Source organism: Schistocerca cancellata, chromosome 6, assembly GCF_023864275.1.
Source record: "Schistocerca cancellata isolate TAMUIC-IGC-003103 chromosome 6, iqSchCanc2.1, whole genome shotgun sequence".
Lineage (NCBI taxonomy): Eukaryota > Metazoa > Arthropoda > Insecta > Orthoptera > Acrididae > Schistocerca > Schistocerca cancellata.
In genome coordinates, this window is record NC_064631.1 from 38,672,257 (window position 1) to 38,694,748 (window position 22,492).

General features: G+C 40.8%; 1 protein-coding gene across 1 annotated transcript in view; it reads left to right on the forward strand.

Annotated features, from left to right (window-relative positions):
- The window catches only part of LOC126191195 (sodium channel protein 60E-like), a 339,817-nt gene that overhangs the window by 231,090 nt on the left and 86,235 nt on the right, over positions 1 to 22,492 (forward strand). Inside the window, exons 21-22 of the mRNA XM_049931990.1 lie at positions 13,790 to 13,948; positions 14,070 to 14,174. Coding sequence (XP_049787947.1) covers positions 13,790 to 13,948; positions 14,070 to 14,174 — 264 coding nt within the window. The remainder of the gene's footprint in view (positions 1 to 13,789; positions 13,949 to 14,069; positions 14,175 to 22,492) is intronic.

The window sequence follows — 22,492 nt, forward strand, 5'->3', positions numbered from 1 at the left end:
AACACACAGAAACAGCTCTGCTTGATCCTGAAGAATTAAATGAGTACTTTTTAAACTCAGTTAAAGAAATTAGTAACAGTATCAAAGCAACAAATTCATCTGCAATGAACCTTGTTGGAACACCACTGCCTGTTAACCTGGAATTTCAATGGAGGGCTGTCACACCTGCTGATGTTATAAAAGCTGTATCCAAATTTTCAGGTTCTAAAAGTATGGACTGTTATTGGTTATCAAATAACATAATTAAAAAGACAATACACTCAGTTGTCAAACCATTAGCTTATATTTTTAATAAATGTGTAGAATTTGGAGTTTTTCCGGATGCACTCAAGGTATCAAAAGTTGTCCCAGTTTTTAAAAAAGGAGACAAACATTTCCCCCAAAGCTACAGACCAGTCTCCATTGTTCCAATATTCTCAAAGGTATTTGAAGCGCTGATACACACACAAATAAGCAACTTCTTTGAAAAAACACAATATCCTATGCAACAATCAGTTTGGCTTTCGAAAAGGGAAGAACACAACAGGGGCCATCTTGGAAATCATTGACCAAACCTTAACAGCTTTTGAAAATAACAACATGGTATCACTGGTATTATGTGACCTAAGCAAAGCTTTCGATTGCATTCCTGTTGACATACTACTGGGGAAACTAGAGTTTTATGGGGTGAGAGGGAGCACTTTATCTGTGATAAATTCTTATTTAAGTAACCGAAAACAATTCGTTTCAGTCAGAAATTTAAATTCTTCCATCATGGAAATCAGCACAGGTGTACCACAAGGGTCTATCCTTGGACCCTTCTTCTTCATTGTCGCTATTAATGATTTACCTAAAAATATAGCTCACCCTGTTGTGTGTTATGCTGACGATACAACACTACTTACCACACATCAGAACATTTCAGATCTGAATAACCTAACAAAAGAAACACTAGATAAGGCCCAGGACTGGTTTGCAGCCAATAAGCTCCTATGCAACCCTGACAAAACACAACAACTTTTAATGGGAACATCAAATGAAGTAGGCAATAAGTCAGTAAAACTCTTAGGTATTCACATTTACTCAAAACTATATTGGGAGGAACATGTCAATCATGTATGTGAAAAAATATCTCGGGTGGCATACCTTCTCTTGAAACTAAGGGAGGTAGTGAGCTTGGAGTACCTTAGGGTGACATACTTTGGGCTATTCCAGTCACATATTTCATATGGTCTTATTATATGAGGGCACTCCCCTCACATCAAAAACGTATTGAAATTACAAAAAAAAAGTTGTACGTATAATATGTAAAAGGGGTCATAGGGAGCACTGTCGTCCTCTTTTCTCCAGACTCAGGATACTTACAATTATAAATTTATACATCTATGTGTCTGTACTCTATATTAAAAATAATATTTCAGAATTTATTGCCAGAAAGGAAATACACGAACACAACACCAGGGTGAATGGTAATTTAGACATACCGCACCACAGATTAGCGAGAACATGAAATTCCCACAAAGTTAACCCACTCAAAATGTTCAATAAACTGCCAATTCATGTTCAGTCTATGGATACAAGTTCTTTTAAAATTAAATGGTACAGCTGGCTGTCAGATCATCCATTCTATGACATTAAAGAATTCTTTGAGATGCCTGAGAAGAATATAAGCATGTAAAAGTTGTCTGTAGTTAAACGTATTATTTTGTGCTGTGGTTAATCATGTGTAATTACAAAGTTTATACTATAAACAATAAAATACCATATTATATTAGATTATAAGATAGCTTGTTGCGTTACCTTTTAAAAGCTATCCTTTGTAATTTGGTACACTGCCATGCTTCAAATGTATTTATAATGTATTGACAGAAGTTTATTTTGTTATTCTGTGTGTACTAGTACATCTTGTATGACGAAGCCAATATCATTGTAAAATGATCTATGGTGAATAAAATTCTTGAAATTCTTGAAATTGCTAAACAATGATTCCTGGTTGAACCTATCGCTGGAGTTTGTTGAATATCTTCAGTGTTCTTGCACTTACTAAACAATCCCATGATGATACATGCCATTCTTCACTCCTCTTTTAATATTACTTGGTAAGGATTCTGCACTGATGAGCAATTCTCAAAAATGGATCGAACAGGTGTGGTACGTAAAAAAAGTACTTCTTTTGTGGCTAAATAAGATTTCCTCAGGATTCTTCTAATGTCTCTCAGTCTGGCATCTGCTATTCCTACAGTTAGTTTTATGTGGTCATTCTACTTTAGGTTGGTCTGGACAGTTATGCCTAGGTAATTTACAATTGTTACCATCGGCAGTAATTTTTTTCACCAGCAGCATAATCAAACAATAATGGATCTCTTTCACCTATTTATGCAGAATATGTTACATTTATTTACAAGCACCTGCACTGTGCTCTTCCCCAGGTCTTTCTATACTTTATTACAGTCTTCTGGTATTGCAACCTTCAGAAATATTGAATCCAGTCACAAATTTGATCTGATACTCAGTGAAATCATATTTTGTTCACTGAAAAACAGTTCAGGATTGTACCAAATGCCTTCCAGATGTCAAAGAACACAATATCTCCCATTAAGTACCTCAGGAGTGAAGAAAACCACTCATGGAAAAGCAGAAGGGTTGAGACATCGACAGGTGCACTCAAAAAAGAAAGAAAACTTTATAGCTTTTTGGATAATGATTTTTCGACCTAAAGTACAAAGACACACAGAAAACAAAAACACACACTCACACATACGAATACACACATCTATGCCCCTGCGTTGTGATGCTGGCTGGACACACAGTGCCAATGTTGCATTTCAGTAGATGCTCTAGGTAGGGGTGAGAGCTGTGTCGGGTAGAATGGGCAGAGAGAGAGAGGTGGATTGCTGGCAGCTCAGAGGTAGGCACCTGGTTTGCCAGCTAAGAATGTGGGAGGGAGGGGTGGCAGGTGCACAGGTTAGGCATGTGATGCACTGTTGTCAGAGCCAGTGGGCAGAGGCACTCATTGAAGGTGATGTCGGAATATGAGTTGGGAGGGGGTGATAGGATGGAGGAAGGGAAAACTGTTGGGTGGTTTACCAGAGATTGAGGCCAGGATGGTATGTGAATGAAGGATGTCTTCCAAGTATACCGTACTTACTCGAATCTAAGCCGCACTTTTTTCCGGTTTTTGTAATCCAAAAAACCGCCTGCGGCCTAGAATCGAGTGCAAAGTATGCAGAAGTTCTGAAAAATGTTGGTAGGTGCCACCACAACCAACTTCTGCCGTCGAATATATGTAGCGCTATAGAGGCATGCTTTGCAGGCACAAAGATAAATACTGGCGTCAAAACTTCTGCGTCAGTAAATAAATTAAAAAAAAAAAAAAGGTGGAAGACGAGCATTTTTCTGCGCCTCAAGTTTCGACCACTGCATTTTCATACATTATCCAATGAAGTAAATACAAATTCCGTATTGTTCATCTTCGAATGTAGCAGATTTCAATTTACTACGAAAATCCGACTGGCAAGACTATTCGGGATGTTTGTCAATATGGCCAACTCTACGTTCTGAATTTTTTCCTACCTGTGAGAAGAGATGGTTGCTAATAGGAACTTTTATGAATTGTCGATCACATGCAGTATTCTCTTCACCATAAGAATAATATGAATATAAACATTTTGCCATGTATTGTTTCATGTTTGCTGCTATCTCATTTAAACCCCATCTGCCTAATAAACTACGAAACTAGAGTGAGACAACTGCAAACACGGAAGAATATGCATATAATGTCATGTTTATATTCATATTATTCTTATGCCTAATAGTGTTACAGTCAGAAATGAAGCACGGCAATTGACTAGATTTTTAAATCTAAGATGATTCTAATTTCTGTGCAGAATGTAATGTACTGAAGAGGCGTCTGCAAAGATTTTCAAACGGAGAAAAATTTTCCCTAAACTCTCGTTCAGACCATCTGCTATCATACACAGTCTATTACTGGGTTCTTGTTGATCATTATCAAAGAAAGCAGCAGTGTAACAACAAATAGCAGTCTCTTGCCATTGTTTCGCTAATAAGTCTACTACTCTCTCTCTTTCTCTCTCTCTCTCTCTCTCTCTCTCTCTCTCTCTCTCTCTCTCTCTTTTTTAATTGTAAGGGGCGGGGTAGCGCGCACAAAAGCAAGCCAAGCCGCGAGCGGTGACAGGCCATAAACACTCATTATCAGAATGCGACAAACAATGCATGACACAGTACAGTAATGCATTTTCAGCATAGAGTGACGTATACACCTATAACAAAGAGAATGGCACTTATCAGATCAAAGAAAAATAAGCAATCAAATCAAACCAGACGAAGCACATGAAAAAGGAAGGGCACCCGTATAAATATGCCTGACGCATAGCAATGACTACCTTGTAAAGCTTAACTGCTAAGCTTACGACTCGAACCAAACTACTGCAGCTGTATCATTATTCATTTGACCTAAATTGTGTCTCATATTACAATGGACCAACTTTGTTTCGATCTGGAGGTGCGGCCTAAAACTTTTCTCTCCCCTTGAATTTCGAGTCTCAAATTTCAGGTGCGGCTTAGATTCGGGAAAATTTTTTTTCCTTGATTTCGAGTCTCATTTTTCAGGTGCGGCTTAGATTCGAGTGCGGCTTAGATTCAAGTAAATACGGTAACCCCATCTTCGAAGTTCAGAAAAGCTGGTGGTGGAGGGAAGGATCCAGACGATCCATGTTGTGAAGCAGTCATTGAAATTGAGCATGTTATGTTCATCTGCATGTCGTGCCATCGGGTGGTCAACTTCATTCTTGGCAACAATTTGCAGTGTGCTTTCATCATGGTGGGCTCCTGGTTGGTAGTCATTTGAACATGAAACACTGTTCAGTGTTTGCAGCAAAGTTGGTATATGAAGGGCCTGCTTTAGTAGGTGGCCCAGCCACTGGTGGTGGTAGGGTAAGCATCTGAAAGGAATGGATTTGGAAGTCCTGGGTGAGTGTATTGGACAGGCCTGCACCTTGGTCTTCCATGGGGATATGATCCATGTTGCAAAGGGATGGGAATTGGAGTGGCATAGGGATGGTATAGGATGTTGTGTAGAGTGGGTGGGCAATGGACCACCACTTTAGGAGAGCTTGGAAGGATCTTGGATAGGATAGCCCTCAGTTCAGAGCACGACCAGAGATAATCCAAGCTCCAAAGAAGGATATGGTTCAGTGGATCCAGTGCAGGTTATATAGAGTGGCGAGGTAGTGATCTTTTGTAGCTGGTTCTTAGGGATGGTTGGAGGATTGGGTGTGTGTGAGGATGTTGGTTGAGAACTCTGTTTGCAAACTAGGTGGGGGGAGGAGGGGGGGAGGGAGAGCTATGGTAGCTGTCTGTGAAGACCATTGTGAGACTTTCAAAATGCTTGGCAAGGAAGTTCTCACCACTTCTTCAATGGCTGGCCATACTGTATGGGGTATTTTTTGCTGTGAAAAGGACGACAGCTATCAAAATGCAGGTACTGTTAGTGGTTAGTGTGTGTAATGTGGACAGAGGTATGGGTTTAGCTATCAGAGAGATGGAGGTCAACATCCAGGAAGATGGCAATTGCATTGGTGAGGACCAGGTGAAGCGACAGAAGAGAAAGTGTAGTAGTGTTCCATCACCCAACCAATCTACACAATACCCTAGTCAATCCCTATGCCACTACAATTCACAACCACTTGTTACAGAGATCATATCCCTGTATAAGACAAAGGTGCAAGACCTGCCCTACACAGCCACCCAACACTTCTTACGCCTGTCCTGTCATGGACTTATCCTATCCCATCAGAGGCAGAATCACATGTGAAAGCAACCGTGTCATGTACCAACCCTCCTGTAAACACTGCACAGCTTTTTATGCCTGCATGACTACCAATCAGCTGTCCACTGACACACTGTTGCCAAGAACAAAGTTGACCACCCAGTGGCACAACATGCAGCTGAGCATAACATGCTCAATTTCAATGATTCCTTCACAACCTGGGCCATCTGGATCTTCCCCTCCACCATGAGCTTTCCTGAACTATGCAGATGAGATTTATCCTTGCAACACATCCTTCATTCCCTTAATTCTTGAGGCTTCAATCTTTGGTAACACACTGTCCCCACACCCTCCACCCAACAGTTTCCCTTTCCTCCATCCTATCATCCCCACTCAATTCGTATCCCCACATCACCTTCAGTATGTGCCATTTCCCATCGGCTGTGACAACTGTGCATCAGATGCCAAGCCTACACATTCCTTGGCAGCAAACTGGCTGCCTCCCTCAGAGCCTAGGGACTACCTGCTCCCAATCACCCTCCCTGCCTCGTGACTCTCTCCCTTACCCACCCCACCCATCACAACACTCAATCCAAACTAGTCCACCTGCTGAAATGCGATGCTGGTAATGTGTCCAGCTTGTGGCATGTAGGAGCATAGAGGTGTGTGCGCATGCATGTATGTTCTCACTCTAGCTCAGAAAAAAATTTTGTGTGTGCCTGTTGACAGGTCAGTGCTTCTGCTTTTCAGTGAGTGGTTTCCTGTACTGCTCAAGTATTTATATTCTGCCAGAACTTTCTAGGAAACATCATCTACCTGAGCATTTTTGTCTCTGGCACTTTGTACTTCACAGATGAACAGAGAAAGCTGTATTTCACAAGCACTCTGTTTACAGAATCTATTGATTTTTATAGAGGAGACTTTTCAGTCTCCAGAAACTTCATAAAGCACTATCATAGGACATAATGCATAGTAGATTAACATTGGCAATATAGGAACCTAAGCTTATGGTTATGAGCATTAGTTTTGCAATACTATTTGAAAATAGGAATAACCTGTGCTTTTTTTTAATCACTTGGTATCCATCAATTGTTCCAGTGACATGATAAACTACTGGTAGAAGGGTAAGATACTTACTCAATTGTACCTTCTTTCCATTTCTTCCATTGAAGTGACAAAAGTCATGGGACAGTGATATGCACATACATAGTTGGTGGAAGTTTTGTGTACACAAAGTATAAAAGGCCAGTGCATTGATGGAACTTTTGTACTCTGGTGATTCATGTGAAAAGGTTTCTGATGTGTTTATGGCCACAAAATTTGAATTAACAGATTTTGAACATGGAATGGTCATTGGAGCTAAATGTGTGGGACATTCTGTTTCAGAAATCATTAGGGAATTAAATATTCTGATATCCACAGTGTCAAGAGTGCCCCTAGAATACCAAGTTTCAGACATTACCTTTCGCCAGGACAAATCAGTGGCTGATGTACTTCACTTAACAACCGAGAGGAGCGACATTGGCATAGAGTTGTCATTGCTAATAGACAAGCAACACCGAATGACATAACCACAGAAATCAATGTGTGATCAACAACAAATGTAAACATTATCACAGTACAGTAAAATGTGTTGTTAATGGCCTATGGCAGCAGATGAATGACACAAGTGCTTTTGCTAACAATACGACATTTCTTGTAGTGCTTCTCCTGGGCTGATGACCCTATCTGTTGGACCTTAGACAATTGGTAAACTGTGGCCTGGTCAGATGACTGCCAATTTCAGTTTTTAAGAGTCAATGATAGAATTTGTGTGTGGTGCAGACCCCACGAAGTCATGGACACCAATTGTCAACAAAGCATTGTGTAAGCTGGTGTCGGCTGAGGTCCTCTGATCTAACTGAACCAATAATTGCCTGGAAATGGTTATGTTCCACTACTTGGAGATCATTTACAGCCATTCAGGGACTTCATGTGCCCAGAAAAGGATGTCATGTCACCGGGCCACAACTGTTCAAAATCGGTTTGGAGAACATTTTGGACAATTTAAGCAAATGATTTGGTTCCCCACATCACCCGACATGAAACACATCTAACGTGTATGGGACATAATCTAGAGGTCAGTTTGTGCACAATATCCTGCACCAGCATCAATTTCACAATTATGGATGGCTTGTGAGGCAGCATTGTTCAGTATGTCTGCAGGGGCTTCCAAAGATTTGTTGAGTCCATGCCACATACAGTTGCTGCACTGTTGTTGTTGTTGTTGTTGTTGTGGTCTTAAGTCCTGAGACTGGTTTGATGCAGCTCTCCATGCTACTCTATCCTGTGCAAGCTTCTTCATCACCCAGTACCTACTGCAACCTACATCCTTCTGAATCTGCTTAGTGTATTCATCTCTTGATCTCCCTCTACAATTTTTACCCTCCACACTGCCCTCCAATACTAAATTGGTGATCCCTTGATGCCTCAACACATCCTACCAATCGATCCCTTTTTCTAGTCAAGTTGTGCCACAAACTTCTCTTCTCCCCAATCCTGTTCAATACTTCCTCATTAGTTATGTGATCTACCCATCTAATCTTCAACATTCTTCCGTAGCACCACATTTCAAAAGCTTCTATTCTCTTCGTGTCCAAACTATTTATCGTCCATGTTTCACTTTCACACATGGCTACACTCCATACAAATACTTTCAGACATGACTTCCTGACACTTAAATCTATACTCGATGTTAACAAATATCTCTTCTTCAGAAACACTTTCCTTGCCATTGCCAGTCTACATTTTATATCCTCTCTACTTCGACCATCATCAGTTATTTTGCTCCCCAAATAGCAAAACTCCTTTACTACTTTAAGTATCTCATTTCCTAATCTAATTCCCTCAGCATCACCCGACTTAATTCGACTACATTCCATTATCCTCGTTTTGCTTTTGTTGATGTTCATCTTATACCCTCCTTTCGAGATACTGTCCATTCCGTTCAACTGCTCTTCCAAGTCCTTTGCTGTCTGTGACAGAATTACATTGTCATCGGTGAACCTCAAAGTTTTTATTTCTTCTCCATGGATTTTAATACCTACTCAGAACTTTTCTTATGATTCCTTTACTGCTTTCTCAATATACAGATTGAATAACATCGGGGAGGGACTACAACCCTGTCTCACTCCCTTCCCAACCACTGCTTGCCTTTCATGTCCCTCGACTCTTATAACTGCCATCTGGTTACTGTACAAATTGTAAATAGCCTTTCGCTCCCTGTATTTTACCCCTGCCACCTTTAGAATTTGAAAGAGCGTATTCCAGTCAACATTGTCAAAAGCTTTCTCTAAGTCTACAAATGCTAGAAACATAGGTTTGCCTTTCCTTAATCTTTCTTCTAAAATAAGTCGTAGGGTCAGTATCGCCTCAAGTGTTCCAACATTTCTACGGAATCCAAACTGATCTTCCCTGAGGTCAGCTTCTAGTAGTTTTTCCATTCATCTGTAAAGAATTCGTGTTAGTATTTTGCAGCTGTGACTTATTAAACTGATTGTTCGGTAATTTCACATCTGTCAACACCTGCTTTCTTTGGGATTGGAATTATTATATTCTTCTTGAAGTCTGAGGATATTTCGCCTGTCTCATATATCTTGCTCACCAGATGGTAGAGTTTTGTCAGGACTGGCTCTCCCAAGGCTGTCAGTAGTTCTAATGGAATGTTGTCTACTCCCAGGGCCTTGTTTCGACTCAGGTCTTTTAGTTCTCTGTCAAACTCTTCACGCAGTATTATATCTCACATTTCATCTTCATCTACATCCTCTTCCATTTCCATAATTTTGTCCTCAAGTACATCACCCTTGTATAGACCCTCTATATACTCCTTCCACCTTTCTACTTTCCCTTCTTTACTTAGAACTGGGTTTTCATCTGAGCTTTTGATATTTATACAAGTGGTTCTCTTTTCTCTGAAGGTCTCTTTAATTTTGCTGTAGGCAGTATCTATCTTACCCCTGGTGAGATAAGCCTCTACATCCTTACATTTGTCCTCTAACCATGCCTCCTTAGCCATTTTGCACTTCCTGTCGATCTCATTTTTGAGACGTTTGTATTCCTTTTTGCTTGCTTCATTTGCTGCATTTTTATATTTTCTCCTTTCATCAATTAAATTCAGTATTTCTTCTGTCACCCAAGAATTTCTACTAGCCCTCGTCTTTTTAACTACTTGATCCTCTGCTGCCTTCACTATCCACATCCCTCAAAGCTACCCATTCTTCTACTACTGTATTTCTTTCCCCCATTCCTGTCAATTGTTCCCTTATGCTCTCCCTGAAACTCTGTACAAGCTCTGGTTTAGTCGGTTTATCCAGGTCCCATCTCCTTAAATTCCCACCTTTTTGCAGTTTCTTCAGTTTTAATCAACAGGTCATAACCAATAGATTCTGGTCAGAATCCACATCTGCCCCTGGAAATGTCTTACAATTTAAAACCTGGTTCCTAAATCTCTGTCTCACCATTATATAATCTATCTGAAACCTGTCAGTATCTCCAGGCTTCTTCCATGTATACAACCTTCTTTTATGATTCTTGAACCATGTATACAACCTTCTTTTATGATTCTTGAACCAAGTGTTAGCTATGATTAAGTTGTGCTCTGTGCAAAATTCTACCAGGCAGCTTCCTCTTTCATTTCTTACCCCCAATCCATATTCACCTACCACGTTTCCTTCTCTCCCTTTTCCTACGGCCGAATTCCAGCCACCCATGACTATTAAATTTTCGTCTCCCTTCACAATCTCAATAATTTCTTTTATTTTATCATACATTTCTTCAATTTCTTCGTCATCTGCAGAGCTAGTTGGCATGTAAACTTGTACTACTGTAGTAGGTGTGGGCTTCGTGTCTATCTTGGCCACAATAATGCATTCACTATGCTGTTTGTAGTAGCTTACCCGCATTCCCATTTTCCTGTTCATTATTAAACCTACTCCTCCATTACCCCTATTTGATTATTGCACTATGGTGGGCAAAAGAGAGGTCCAACACAATATTAGGAGATATCCCATGATTTTTGTCACCTCAGTGTAATTACAAATACATGTTCACACATTAGTGGCCACCATTGATAACAATCAAATTTTTCTTGTTGCCATGGTTTGAGTGTACTAAGCCTGGTTGACACTTTAGGGGGGATGGGTGTTAGACATCCATGGTAGCTCACCTGTATCACTGGTGGTTTATTTTTTCTTCAGTTACAAGAACAATATTCACTGTTTCTCGAAGATATATCATCCCTGAATCGAGCTCTATCTACAGAATCTCTGTACCAGCCCCATTTTTGTGTAATAATGGTTTTTGGAAATGCTTGCAGCAGCCTATGTATTATATGTACCTGGCAAACAACAACACGACTTCCAAATGCAAACTGCAATGAGATATCTGTTTTTGCACAAAGAAATCCAAGAAATGAGTAACATAAGAGCAAAGAAAAGTAAAGAATCAGGAATCCCCGTTTCCTCAGGAATTCACTTCATAAGGACTGGAAGTAGTCAGACAACATTCTGGGACACCATTTTGCCTTGATAACACTTTTCCGTTTGAGAAACATTGTGGAGGAACAAGTTCTTTTGCATAATCTCTGTAGAATCTCACAGATATCTCACCTGATCCAGGTCCATGTCATACTATCTCAAAAGTTCTTAAAGATAATCTGCTGAATTGTATGGCAGTACCAGTCATCAAGAACTTGTTTTAGCCATAAATACCCTTTGGTGACTGTGTCTTACTATAAATTGTGTACACAGTCATTAGTGTGATGCTGTTGGTCTTGATACATATAAACACTGTAGTGTTTGACATACATGCCAAAATGGTTGTACCATAACTGCTAACACACAGAATTAAATAAGTTTGCAGCTCCTCTTCCTTTTTTGCTTCATTTGTTCATGGCCTGTTAAACAAAAAATGCATAATGTACCAGCCAGCGGCTGTGTATATGCGGATGGATATGTGAGTGTGTGTGCGAGTGTATATCTGTCCTTTTTTCCCCCTAAGGTAAGTCTTTCCGCTCCCGGGATTGGAATGACTCCTTACCCTCTCCCTTAAAACCCACATCCTTTCGTCTTTCACTCTCCTTCCCTCTTTCCTGACGAAGCAACGGTTTGTTGCGAAAGCTTGAATTTTGTGTGTATGTTTGTGTTTGTTTGTGTGTCTATCGACCTGCCAGTGCTTTTGCTTGGTAAGTCTCATCATCTTTGTTTTTAGATATATTTTTGCCTCGTGGAATAATATATATATATATATATACCTGTATATATATATATATATATGAATATAATAGAGGGAAACATTCCATGTGGAAAAAATATATCTAAAAAGAAAGATGATGTGACTTACCAAACAAAAGCGCTGGCAGGTCGATAGACACACAAACAAACACGAACATACACACAAAATTCTAGCTTTCGCAACAAACGGGTGCTTCGTCAGGAAAGAGGGAAGGAGAGGGAAAGACGAAAGGATGTGGGTTTTAAGGGAGAGGGTAAGGAGTCATTCCAATCCCGGGAGCGGAAAGACTTACCTTAGGGGGAAAAAAGGACAGTACCTCAATTATGACAGCTGCCACCCATTCCACATCAAACGGTCCCTTCCCTAATGTCTAGGTCTTCGTGGCAGACGAATCTGCTCCAGTCTGGAATCCTTGAACCATTACACCAACAACCTGAAAACAGCTTTCGCATCCCGTAACTACCCTCCCAACCTGGTACAGAAGCAAATAACCAGAGCCACTTCCTCATCTCCTCAAACCCGGAACCTTCCACAGAAGAACCCCAAAAGTGCCCCACTTGTGACAGGATACTTTCCGGGACTGGATCAGATTCTGAATGTGGCTCTCCAGCAGGGATACGACTTCCTCAAATCCTGCCCTGAAATGAGATCCATCCTTCATGAAATCCTCCCCACTCCACCTAGAGTGTCTTTCCGCCATCCACCTAACCTTCGTAACCTCTTAGTTCATCACTATGAAATCCCAAAATCACCTTCCCTACCCTCTGGCTCCAACCCTTGTAACCGCCCCCGGTGTAAAACCTGTCCCATGCACCCTCCCACCACCACCTACTCCAGTCCTGTAACCCGGAAGGTGTACACGATCAAAGGCAGAGCCACGTGTGAAAGCACCCACGTGATTTACCAACTGACCTGCCTACACTGTGAAGCGTTCTATGTGGGAATGACCATCAACAAACTGCCCATTCGCATGAATGGACACAGGCAGACAGTGTTTGTTGGTAATGAGGATCACCCTGTGGCTAAACATGCCTTGGTGCACGGCCAGCACATCTTGGCACGGTGTTACACCATCCGGGTTATCTGGATACTTCCCACTAACACCAACCTGTCAGAACTCCGGAGATGGGAACTTGCCCTTCAGCATATCCTCTCTTCTTGCTATCCGCCAGGCCTCAATCTCCGCTAATTTCTAATTTCAATTTGCCGCTGCTCATACCTCACCTGTCTTTCAACAACATATTTGCCTCTGTACTTCTGCCTCGACTGGCATCTCTGCCCAAACTCTTTGCCTTTACAAATGTCTGCTTGTGTCTGTGTATATGCGGATGGATATGTGTGTGTGTGTGCGAGTGTATACCTGTCCTTTTTTCCCCCTAAGGTAAGTCTTTCTGCTCCCGGGATTGGAATGGCTCCTTACCCTCTCCCTTAAAACCCACATCCTTTCGTCTTTCACTCTCCTTCCCTCTTTCCTGACGAAGCAACTGTTTGTGTGAAAGCTTGAATTTTGTGTGTATGTTTGTGTTTGTTTGTGTGCCTATCTACCTGCCAGCGCTTTTGTTTGGTAAGTCTCATCATATAAAGTTTTAGTAAGAACAGTAACAGATTATAAAATAGATATAAAATGCGGTCAGATTAATTAAAACAAAAAATAAATAAGTATTTTGTAGTGAAGGAACTGGTATATCCTATTCTACATGTGACTGTTTATTTTATTCCTCAGTTATACTTCTTGTGGTCTGTATTTTTCAGATTGTCGTGAATGCACTCATGTATGCCATTCCTTCCATTTTCAATGTACTTCTTGTGTGTCTTGTCTTCTGGCTTATATTTTCAATCATGGGTGTGCAGTTTTTTGGGGGCAAATTCTTCAAATGCCTTGATGAGAAAGGAGATCTTCTTCCTGTGGAGGTAAGTTAAATAATTTATTTTTCTTTTGTAAGTTATAAGCAGACATGTCATTTGTGTAGATTTTTCTTCATTAGTGACCCCTGTTTAGAACATGTAATTTAATAAAAATCCTTTGTTGCAGGAGGTGAATGATATGCAAACTTGTTTATACAAGAATTACACATGGGTTAATTCTAAAATAACTTTTGATAATGTTGGGAATGCCTATCTTGCACTATTTCAAGTGGTAAGCCAACTTAATCTTTTCTTGCTCCTTATCATTATTGAATTTTTAAGTTTCAACAGGGTACTGTTAAATTTGGTAGGACATGTTTACTGTGTAGTATAATGCACACATAGTAAATGTTTTTGTGAAACGAACTCAAGTTTTTGGTCATAAACAATACTGTGGTAAAAGACAACTGCTCATTATGCAGTAGCAGTATTGACAGATAGGTAGATATGCAAAGTATTGAAGCATTGAATATAATGCATTGTACTCTTTCTCTTTCTCTGTATCTCCAACTCCCTTTCCCCCTCACCCTCCCCCTCCCCCTCTCTCTATTGACATTGTGGTCTGAGCACAATCCATATTTTATTATTTACAGTGCAAGTCATTTTTTTATTGCTCCTATCTCAGCTAACAATCATGTCTTCTAATGCACTATCCCAGTGGGTGAGTGCCACTATGTCGTCTCTCTGGAAACAGTAAGTGGCCAAAAAAGACTGAGTGAACAACAGCTAGCCATACACAAATCTGATAGGACAAACTGTGCAAGAGGCATCTGTGAAGCAAAATTAATTGACAGTATCATACGAACAAAACGTTAATAGCAAATCAAGAAAGTGGTGTAGAACAAGTGTTTCACTGGATCTCAATAGTAATTTCATCACCTGGAATGTATCAGATACAAAAACACAACTCAGTGAGAAATGTGCACTCTCTTTCCTCATTGCCTATGCCACTGGAGGATCTTGCCAGCAACTCACATGGTGTCCAAGATGCCCAAGGTGCAACTGTGAAACTGTACAATTCTGAATGGCCAAAACTGGTACGTTCATCTTGATATCATTGTGCAAATCTAGTGACAGTACTAAATCCTTCCCCCTTTTAATAGGTGCATTAATTTGGAAATAACCAAACCTGTGCTTCATCCACCAGGCCGAGGGGGAGTATTGTGTAAGTAGCTCTGCCAGTGGCTCCAAATGCATCTCAGTTTCATGTGTTCCCATCCACGTGGCATCTCATTCATTTGCTACCTGGTCCACTGGAGACAGCAGTTGCTGCAGAGGCATTTGGACTATTGGTAAGGCCAGTGTTGCAGGAAGTGACACAATCTTCATGGATTCCTAGTCCTGCACCCGTTCGGTCCTCGGCTGCTGCCATTGCTTGCAGTGATGACGTAAATGCAGTTTGTAATGGCACTGTGGCCATGTCTGTTGCGCAAACCTAGGAGGATTGGCAGTCTGGGGGATTGCCTGAAAATGCAGTTGCTGAGAGTGCAAAGCCGCCTGTGCTGGCACAGAGGGTGGCAACATCATCTGCGTAAGTCGCAACCACAGCTGACTTCAATGACTGATCAAGTGTTCCTGCCCAGCTGCAATGAGAAAAATTTGGTGCCCCTTGTGGCTGAGAATGATGCCCAGTGCTCAGTCTGACTTCCAGCCAATCGTTGAAGCCCACATGATAGCATTTTGCAGGTATTGGGGTGTGCAACTAGGGCTCGGGGTCCACGGGGCAGTACACAGTGGATCCAGGAGCATGTGTGACCTTCGTCCGTGCAGTACCTCAGTGAGGCATCGCTCATTGACTGGGATGGAGCAGTAGGTAGATGACAAGAAAGGTTGTTAAGGTCTCCTTAATGGGCATTGACGCCATTGACTTCCTCATCTGTACCTTGAAGGCTCTGACCATCTGCTCCACTTCCAAGTTCTATGTTGGATGGAAAGAGATGGTGGCCAGGTGCTGTATTCTATTGTGTCAGCAGGATGCCTTGAGTTGTGCTGAGACAAACTGAAGTGTTTTATCATATACTATTGTGTGGGGGGCTCCCTTTGTGGCAAAAATGGTAGTGCGTGCTCTGATCATAGTGTGTGCAGTTACAGAAGAGACTGATGCTATATATAGAAAACTGGAGATCACATCCACCACCAGCAACTGCATTACACCCTGAAAAGTTCTGATAAAGTCAATGTGTATCCTACGCCATGTGTGCTCAAGTCAAGGCCACGAGGAAAACATTTTGCTCAGGGGTGTTGGTTATGAGTGCAAGCTTGACACGTACACTCTGCATTCTCTATTGTCCTGTCTGTCCTGGGTCAGTAAACATGGAACAGAGCCAAAGTGTTCATTCTCAACATCCTCCAGGGGATGTATGTAGTAGCCGAAGGATGTGGCCACTTAGCAGAGGTGGAACAATAGTATGAATTTCAGCATCCTCTGTCCACAATAATACTACTTGACTCTGCACCACTGCCAAGGCTCTCTGTAGGAGGAAGTCTTGGGTAGTAACCACAGCTGTTTTGTGAGCAACGATCAGGAAATATTGGAAGGTACACTGCTTCCAGACGCTCAAACTCAGTGTCAGGGCCAATGGGAAGGCATGATAATGCATCAGCATATGCATACAGTGTGCAGTGGGCTTAAAACGAATGCTATAATGGTAATTGCTGAAAAATGGAGTCTAGCATTGCAAATGCTGTCCCATTTTGTCTGGAAGGTGACAACATGTACCAAAAAGAGAAACAAGGGGTTTGTGGTCTGTAAGTAACTGAACTTATTCCCATGTAGAAAAAAGGGGAATTTTTTAATGCAATTAACATTGGCCAACACCTGCTTCTCAATTTGTAAATAGTTTTGCTGTGACTGAGAGAGCATCTTAGACACAAAAGCATTTGGTTGCTTTGTACCATCGGCATTCTTATGTGAGAGAAAGGCTCCAAACCTGTATTGTGACATGCGAGTTGCAAGGGCCAGGAGGTTGCCCAGAGTGTGTACGTCATTAAGCATGGGGCTGACCTCAGGTCTGTTTTCAACTGCAAGAATGCTTTGTGACACTCAGGAGACCAAATGAACGGAATGCCTTTCTTCCCCAAATGGTTTAATGGATGTGTGGGGTAAGCTGCCTGGGGAAACAGTCTTGAGTTGTAGTTCACTTTCCCCAGAAAACTCTGCAATTCCTTGAAGTTTTTTGGGGCCAGCATCAACATGCTGTGTTGCTGGTGTGATCCCTTTGCTGCTGAACATATGCCCCAAATACTGCTTGGATGGTGCAAAAAACTTGCCTTTGTCTAGGTTACAATGTCGTTCATTCTCCAGTAGCTAATGAAATAGTGTTTATAAGTTTCATTTGTGCTCTCCCCTTGTGGCAGCCATCACCCGAATGTTACCCCAGTAGTTTATAAACTTCAGAATACCTTGACTTAATTGCTCTATGGATGTTTGGAAAATTTGTGGGACTGAGGTGACCCCAGAACGTAACTTATTGTGTTAATTTTCAAGTGGCATATTTAGTATCAGGATTTTCTGTGTATCTGCATCTAGAGGTAACTGCTTCAAATAAATCTTTGAAAAACACTGTTCCTGAATAAGTTTGCTGTAAGTTCCTCTGGCCAAGAGATTGGGTAAGTGTTTCGTTTGCTTGTTAATCATGGCCTTATACTCACCTCAAATTCTGGTGGACCCATTTGCTTTCTTCACTAAGACCATGGCAGCCACCCACTGACTAACTGATCCGCAAGTCCAATCTGTCTGAACTCAGTCTTTACTGCATGATGCATTGCAAATGAAACTGGCCGTGCCCAACAAAATTTGGGCACAGTGGGTTGCTTGAGTGAAACACGCGCTTCAAACTATTTAGCCCAACCCAGCATTGATTGAAATAACTGCTTATTATTCTCTAATACTAGTTTTAAATCCAAGAATGGTACTGAACGGGACATCAAGCTCCCCTCATCCAGTACTTGGAAACCAAATGCGGCGAATGCATCTAAAAAAATGTATACACAGCTGACAGAGAACTTACAACCACCAAAATGATTTGCCATTCCATGTTCTCATTATTTTCTGATACAGCAATTTGTCCTCACATTGCTGTTTACCTGTCCTTTGCCCTCACATTGCTGTTTTCCTGTGCAGGCACACTGTGGCTAAGTGCCCTCACTTGCAGCTGACTAAAATGTGTTGAAAAAAATTAGGGTCCTCATAACACTCATGATGTGTCCAACAGCTTGCACATGGCTTAAGCATCGATTGTGGCAAATCTGATAATGAGAGGAAACTTTTCTTATGATATAAAGAATGTAATCTGCATAGAGATGCCTGGCTATGTTGTGCCTGTTTACTAAGTCCTTTTACACGTACTTGATAGCAAGCAGCATTTCATTGTGCAGTACTGATCCTGAGTATCATGTGGGGTTCTAACTTGCTGGCATGTGGAAGTGAGCTGGGCTGTTTGCCAACTGTCTGAAAACACATTTTGAACTGTTGCAGACACATCAGACTTTTGGCAGTATTTGTAAGTGTGCCTAGTTTGGGGTCTGACAAATCCAAAGCTCTATTTTGGACCTCATTGCACAGTGCTAATCTGATAACTACATCTCTGATTAAAGAGTCAGCATACAAAACCCCACAATTCATACATTAAAACATGCATTTACAGGCATGGCCTTGTAAATCAGCTATCCAGGATGTGCAAGTCCAATCACTACACTTTTCATGTTGGTTAAACTGCAATTGCACTGCCACAGTATAAGTTCGATGGCAGAAATGTCCACTCAGCAAACTCCATTGTTCAGTGATTTCCAACACTATAAGATTCATGTGCAGACACAGCTTTTGAATGGTTTCGTAAAGGCTACTACTACTGATAAGTAAAATAGCACTGTAGATGACTTGATCTGGGGTCATTCCATGTCAGTTCAACCAGGGTCTCCAGCTCATAGTCCCAGATTTGACTGAAAATCAGTACACTAATTCTACCATGTGTGGGACACTCGTGTACAAAGTATTAGTTTCCCCTGCCAATTAGTTCCAGAATTATGACTCATGAAAGAAGGTGGCATGACCCAGAAATTGCAACCCGCATATGTCTGATGGTTCCCAACAATTGCTGCAGCTTTATCTGAAACAAGCTGTCTGCATCATCACTATTACTTGCTAAATCGTGTTAAAAGAAACAGAACCAAATACATCTCTGTCAACTTTTATTGTACAAAAATGCCTTGCAATAATGAGTTGAAATTTTGTCACATATTATATTATGGTCTACTTATGCAGTGTTTGAAATTTGGCTTGGATACCACTTGTTCCTTTTGTGCTACCACACTTTGAAAATCCATGTTTTTCAGGTAATTTTTCAAATTTTTGTATTTTCGTGTGCATGTAACTCAGTTTTTGTGACTGATATGGGCAAGATGAGTTCTGTGTGTGTTTAGGCAACATTAAGCTTACCACAAAAAATTTATACCCTTTTTGAGTTAATTATATTTGGCATAGAGGGCATCTGCAATATGTACCTTTTAACGTATTACATTTTTTTTAATCACATTTTGGAATTTTTTATTTTTCCTCGGAAATATGTTGGTGTTTTGATTCATGGACTGTTTTCTCTAAATGGATGTTACTGGGTTGTAAGAATCTCACTGGACTGTGCAGAATAATTCCAAAGTTATTAAGACCTGAAGTTGGGTCTGATGCGGGTTGCAATTTCCGGGTCACGCCACCTTCTTTCACAAACCATAATTCTGGAACTAATTGGCAGGGGAACTTAAAATTTTGTACATGAGTGTTCCACATTTGGTAGCATTTGTGTGCTAAATTTCAGCCAAATCTGAGTTTATCAGCTGGAACATTTTCTCAAATTGGTTGAATTACATGGAATGACCCTCGTAAGTTTCTTACCTTGCAATCAACTGAAATCAATTGATGCGGGTAGTTTTCTGACCTTTATACTGTCATTGAACACAAAAAATGGCAGGGATTAAGTTTGCCCAACAGGTGCTTACCCATAGGTTGCTTACCCATATTTTTGATCAGCTCCACATTCTGCTTGATCAGCTCCTGAATCTGCTTGTGCTGTAGTTGTTATAGACATATCTGCTTGTGCTGTTATTCCTGCAGTGTTATTTGATGCTGTCAAAACTCCAGAATCTGTTGATTTATCATTATGAGCTATTTCACATGAAAGAGTCAACCTCATCATCACTTTTATAACACACTGCTCTAGTGGGTAAATGCTACTACACTGTTTCTCTGGTAACAATAAGAGGCTGAAAAATGTTGAATGGATGACAGTGTTAACTGTACACAACTACATACAAAAGGACATACTGTGAGGAAGTCAGACATGAAGCCAAAAGAACCATCAACAGTGTACAAACAAAACATGAATTGCAAACTGAGACAATAACTTAGAATAAGGGTGTCACTGGGTGCAAACAGTAATGCCGGTAAAACTTCCTGGCAGATTAAAACTGTGTGCTGGACCGAGACTCGAACTCAGGACCTTTGCCTTTCACGGACAAGTGCCATACCAACTGAGCTACCCAAGCACAACTCACACCCCGTCATCACAGCTTTACTTCTGCCAGTACCTCGCCTCCTACCTTCCAAACTTTACAGAAGCTCTCCTGGTAGAGCATTTGCAGTTTTAATCTGCCAGGAAGTTTCACGTACACTTCAGTTTTTATCAGAATTTACAGAGATGGCCAGTTTTGTCCTTTTAGCCTGTTGGCAGAATTCATGATACACGCAGAGATATGTTAAATGGTGGTCTGAATGCCAGCTTTCATCTAAGGAAAAGTTACAGCAGCATAATGCATGGACTTCAACAAGCAGACTTTAAATTAATACCCATTTAATGTAAAGTATGTGATAATGAACAAACAAAAATTATATAATACATAGTTGTACACTACAGATGTATATATGGACTACGATCTCCAAGGAAGTTCGGAGTTATTATTACTACTCCCCACCGTTACTGAACTATGTCTAGGAGACATATCAGTGCACACTCCACTGCAGAGTGAAAATCTCATTCTGGAAACATCTCCCAGGCTGTGGATAAGCCGTGTCTCCACAATATCCTTTCTTTCAGGAGTGCTGCTTCTGCAAGGTTCGCAGGAGAGCTTCTGTAAAGTCTGGAAGGTAGGAGGCGAGGTACTGGCAGAAGTAAAGCTGTGATGACAGGGCGTGAGTCGTGCTTGGGTAGCTCAGTTGGTAGAGCACTTGCCCGCGAAAGGAAAAGGTCCTGAGTTCGAGTCTCGGTCCGGCACACAGTTTTAATCTGCCAGGAAGTTTCATATCAGCGCACACTCCGCTGCAGAATGAAAATCTCATTCTGGGGTAATGCCGGTGATTGGAAAGCTTCAGATACATAAACACAACTCGACATGAAATGCACACTCGCTTCCCTCATTGCCTATGCTACCAGAGGATCTTATCGACTCACATGGTCTTCACACTGTCAGGTGTTGGCTGTGAAATTGCACAACTTTGAATGTCCAGCACTGGTGCATCCATCTCAGTGCCGAAGTCTGAACATGGTAATGGTACTAAATTATATTTTATCTAATTTGAGTAATCAAACTGTAGGGAATAGCTACAAATGTGTCAGTATTAATGTGCAGTGTGCATGTAAGCACAGCAGTTATGCAGTAAATGTTTTAGAGTATGCCATACTGCCAGAATTGTTTTGCTTCCTTTATCAAAAGTTTCCAGACATATTTCCAAGCTAAATTTGTTATTTCATTTATGGCTGGTATACAGACTTCTCTGTCAATTTCTTCATTATGAAAGGAACTGATGATAAAATAAATATATGCACTTTAAAGCAAAATTTAATGATGCAAAAATTATGTAACACTCACACAACTGTCTCTTAACCCTCTGAATTCTGTGGATGCATTAGCAAGCAATGTTGCACCTTTCTTCAGGTGCTGTGTATCTGTTTAAGCATGACATCCTGTCTATCCCACAAGGCTGTAAGTTTTGTTTATTTGTGCAACATTGTTGCTTCTTCATGCTATGCACATATTAAGATGTGCTGATCGCCAGTTACCCACTTGCAATGATTGTGTTAACATGCGTAACTGTATTTCTGTCTTGGTCTCCCAATAACTGCTCAGACTTTGTGTTTCTTGGTTGTGTTTGTTTGCTGTTGTGGTCTCATGTTGATGTTTTCAACTAAGCTTTATGCTTTTGACTATTCGACAATACGGACATGGGATGATTATTCTTATCATTGTCCTGTTGTACATAAGTGAAGTACATTTCAGTGCTGTTAAGAAAATGACACAGCAGTAACTGTATCATAATGATCACACACTGTTTCCATCCTATATTTAATTAGTATAGTTGGCTGATTGATACACACAGTAATTGAATGTTCATATACCACAAAATTCCCTATTATATTTTTAGACAAAAGCTCATTTTCAAAATTTGTGTGTTGTGCATATTTATTTATTTGGTTACTTATTTATTTCATCCAAGGATCATCTCACAATGATATGGAACTTGTCACAGTAACACAATAAAAATCAATGGCTCAGAATAAAGGT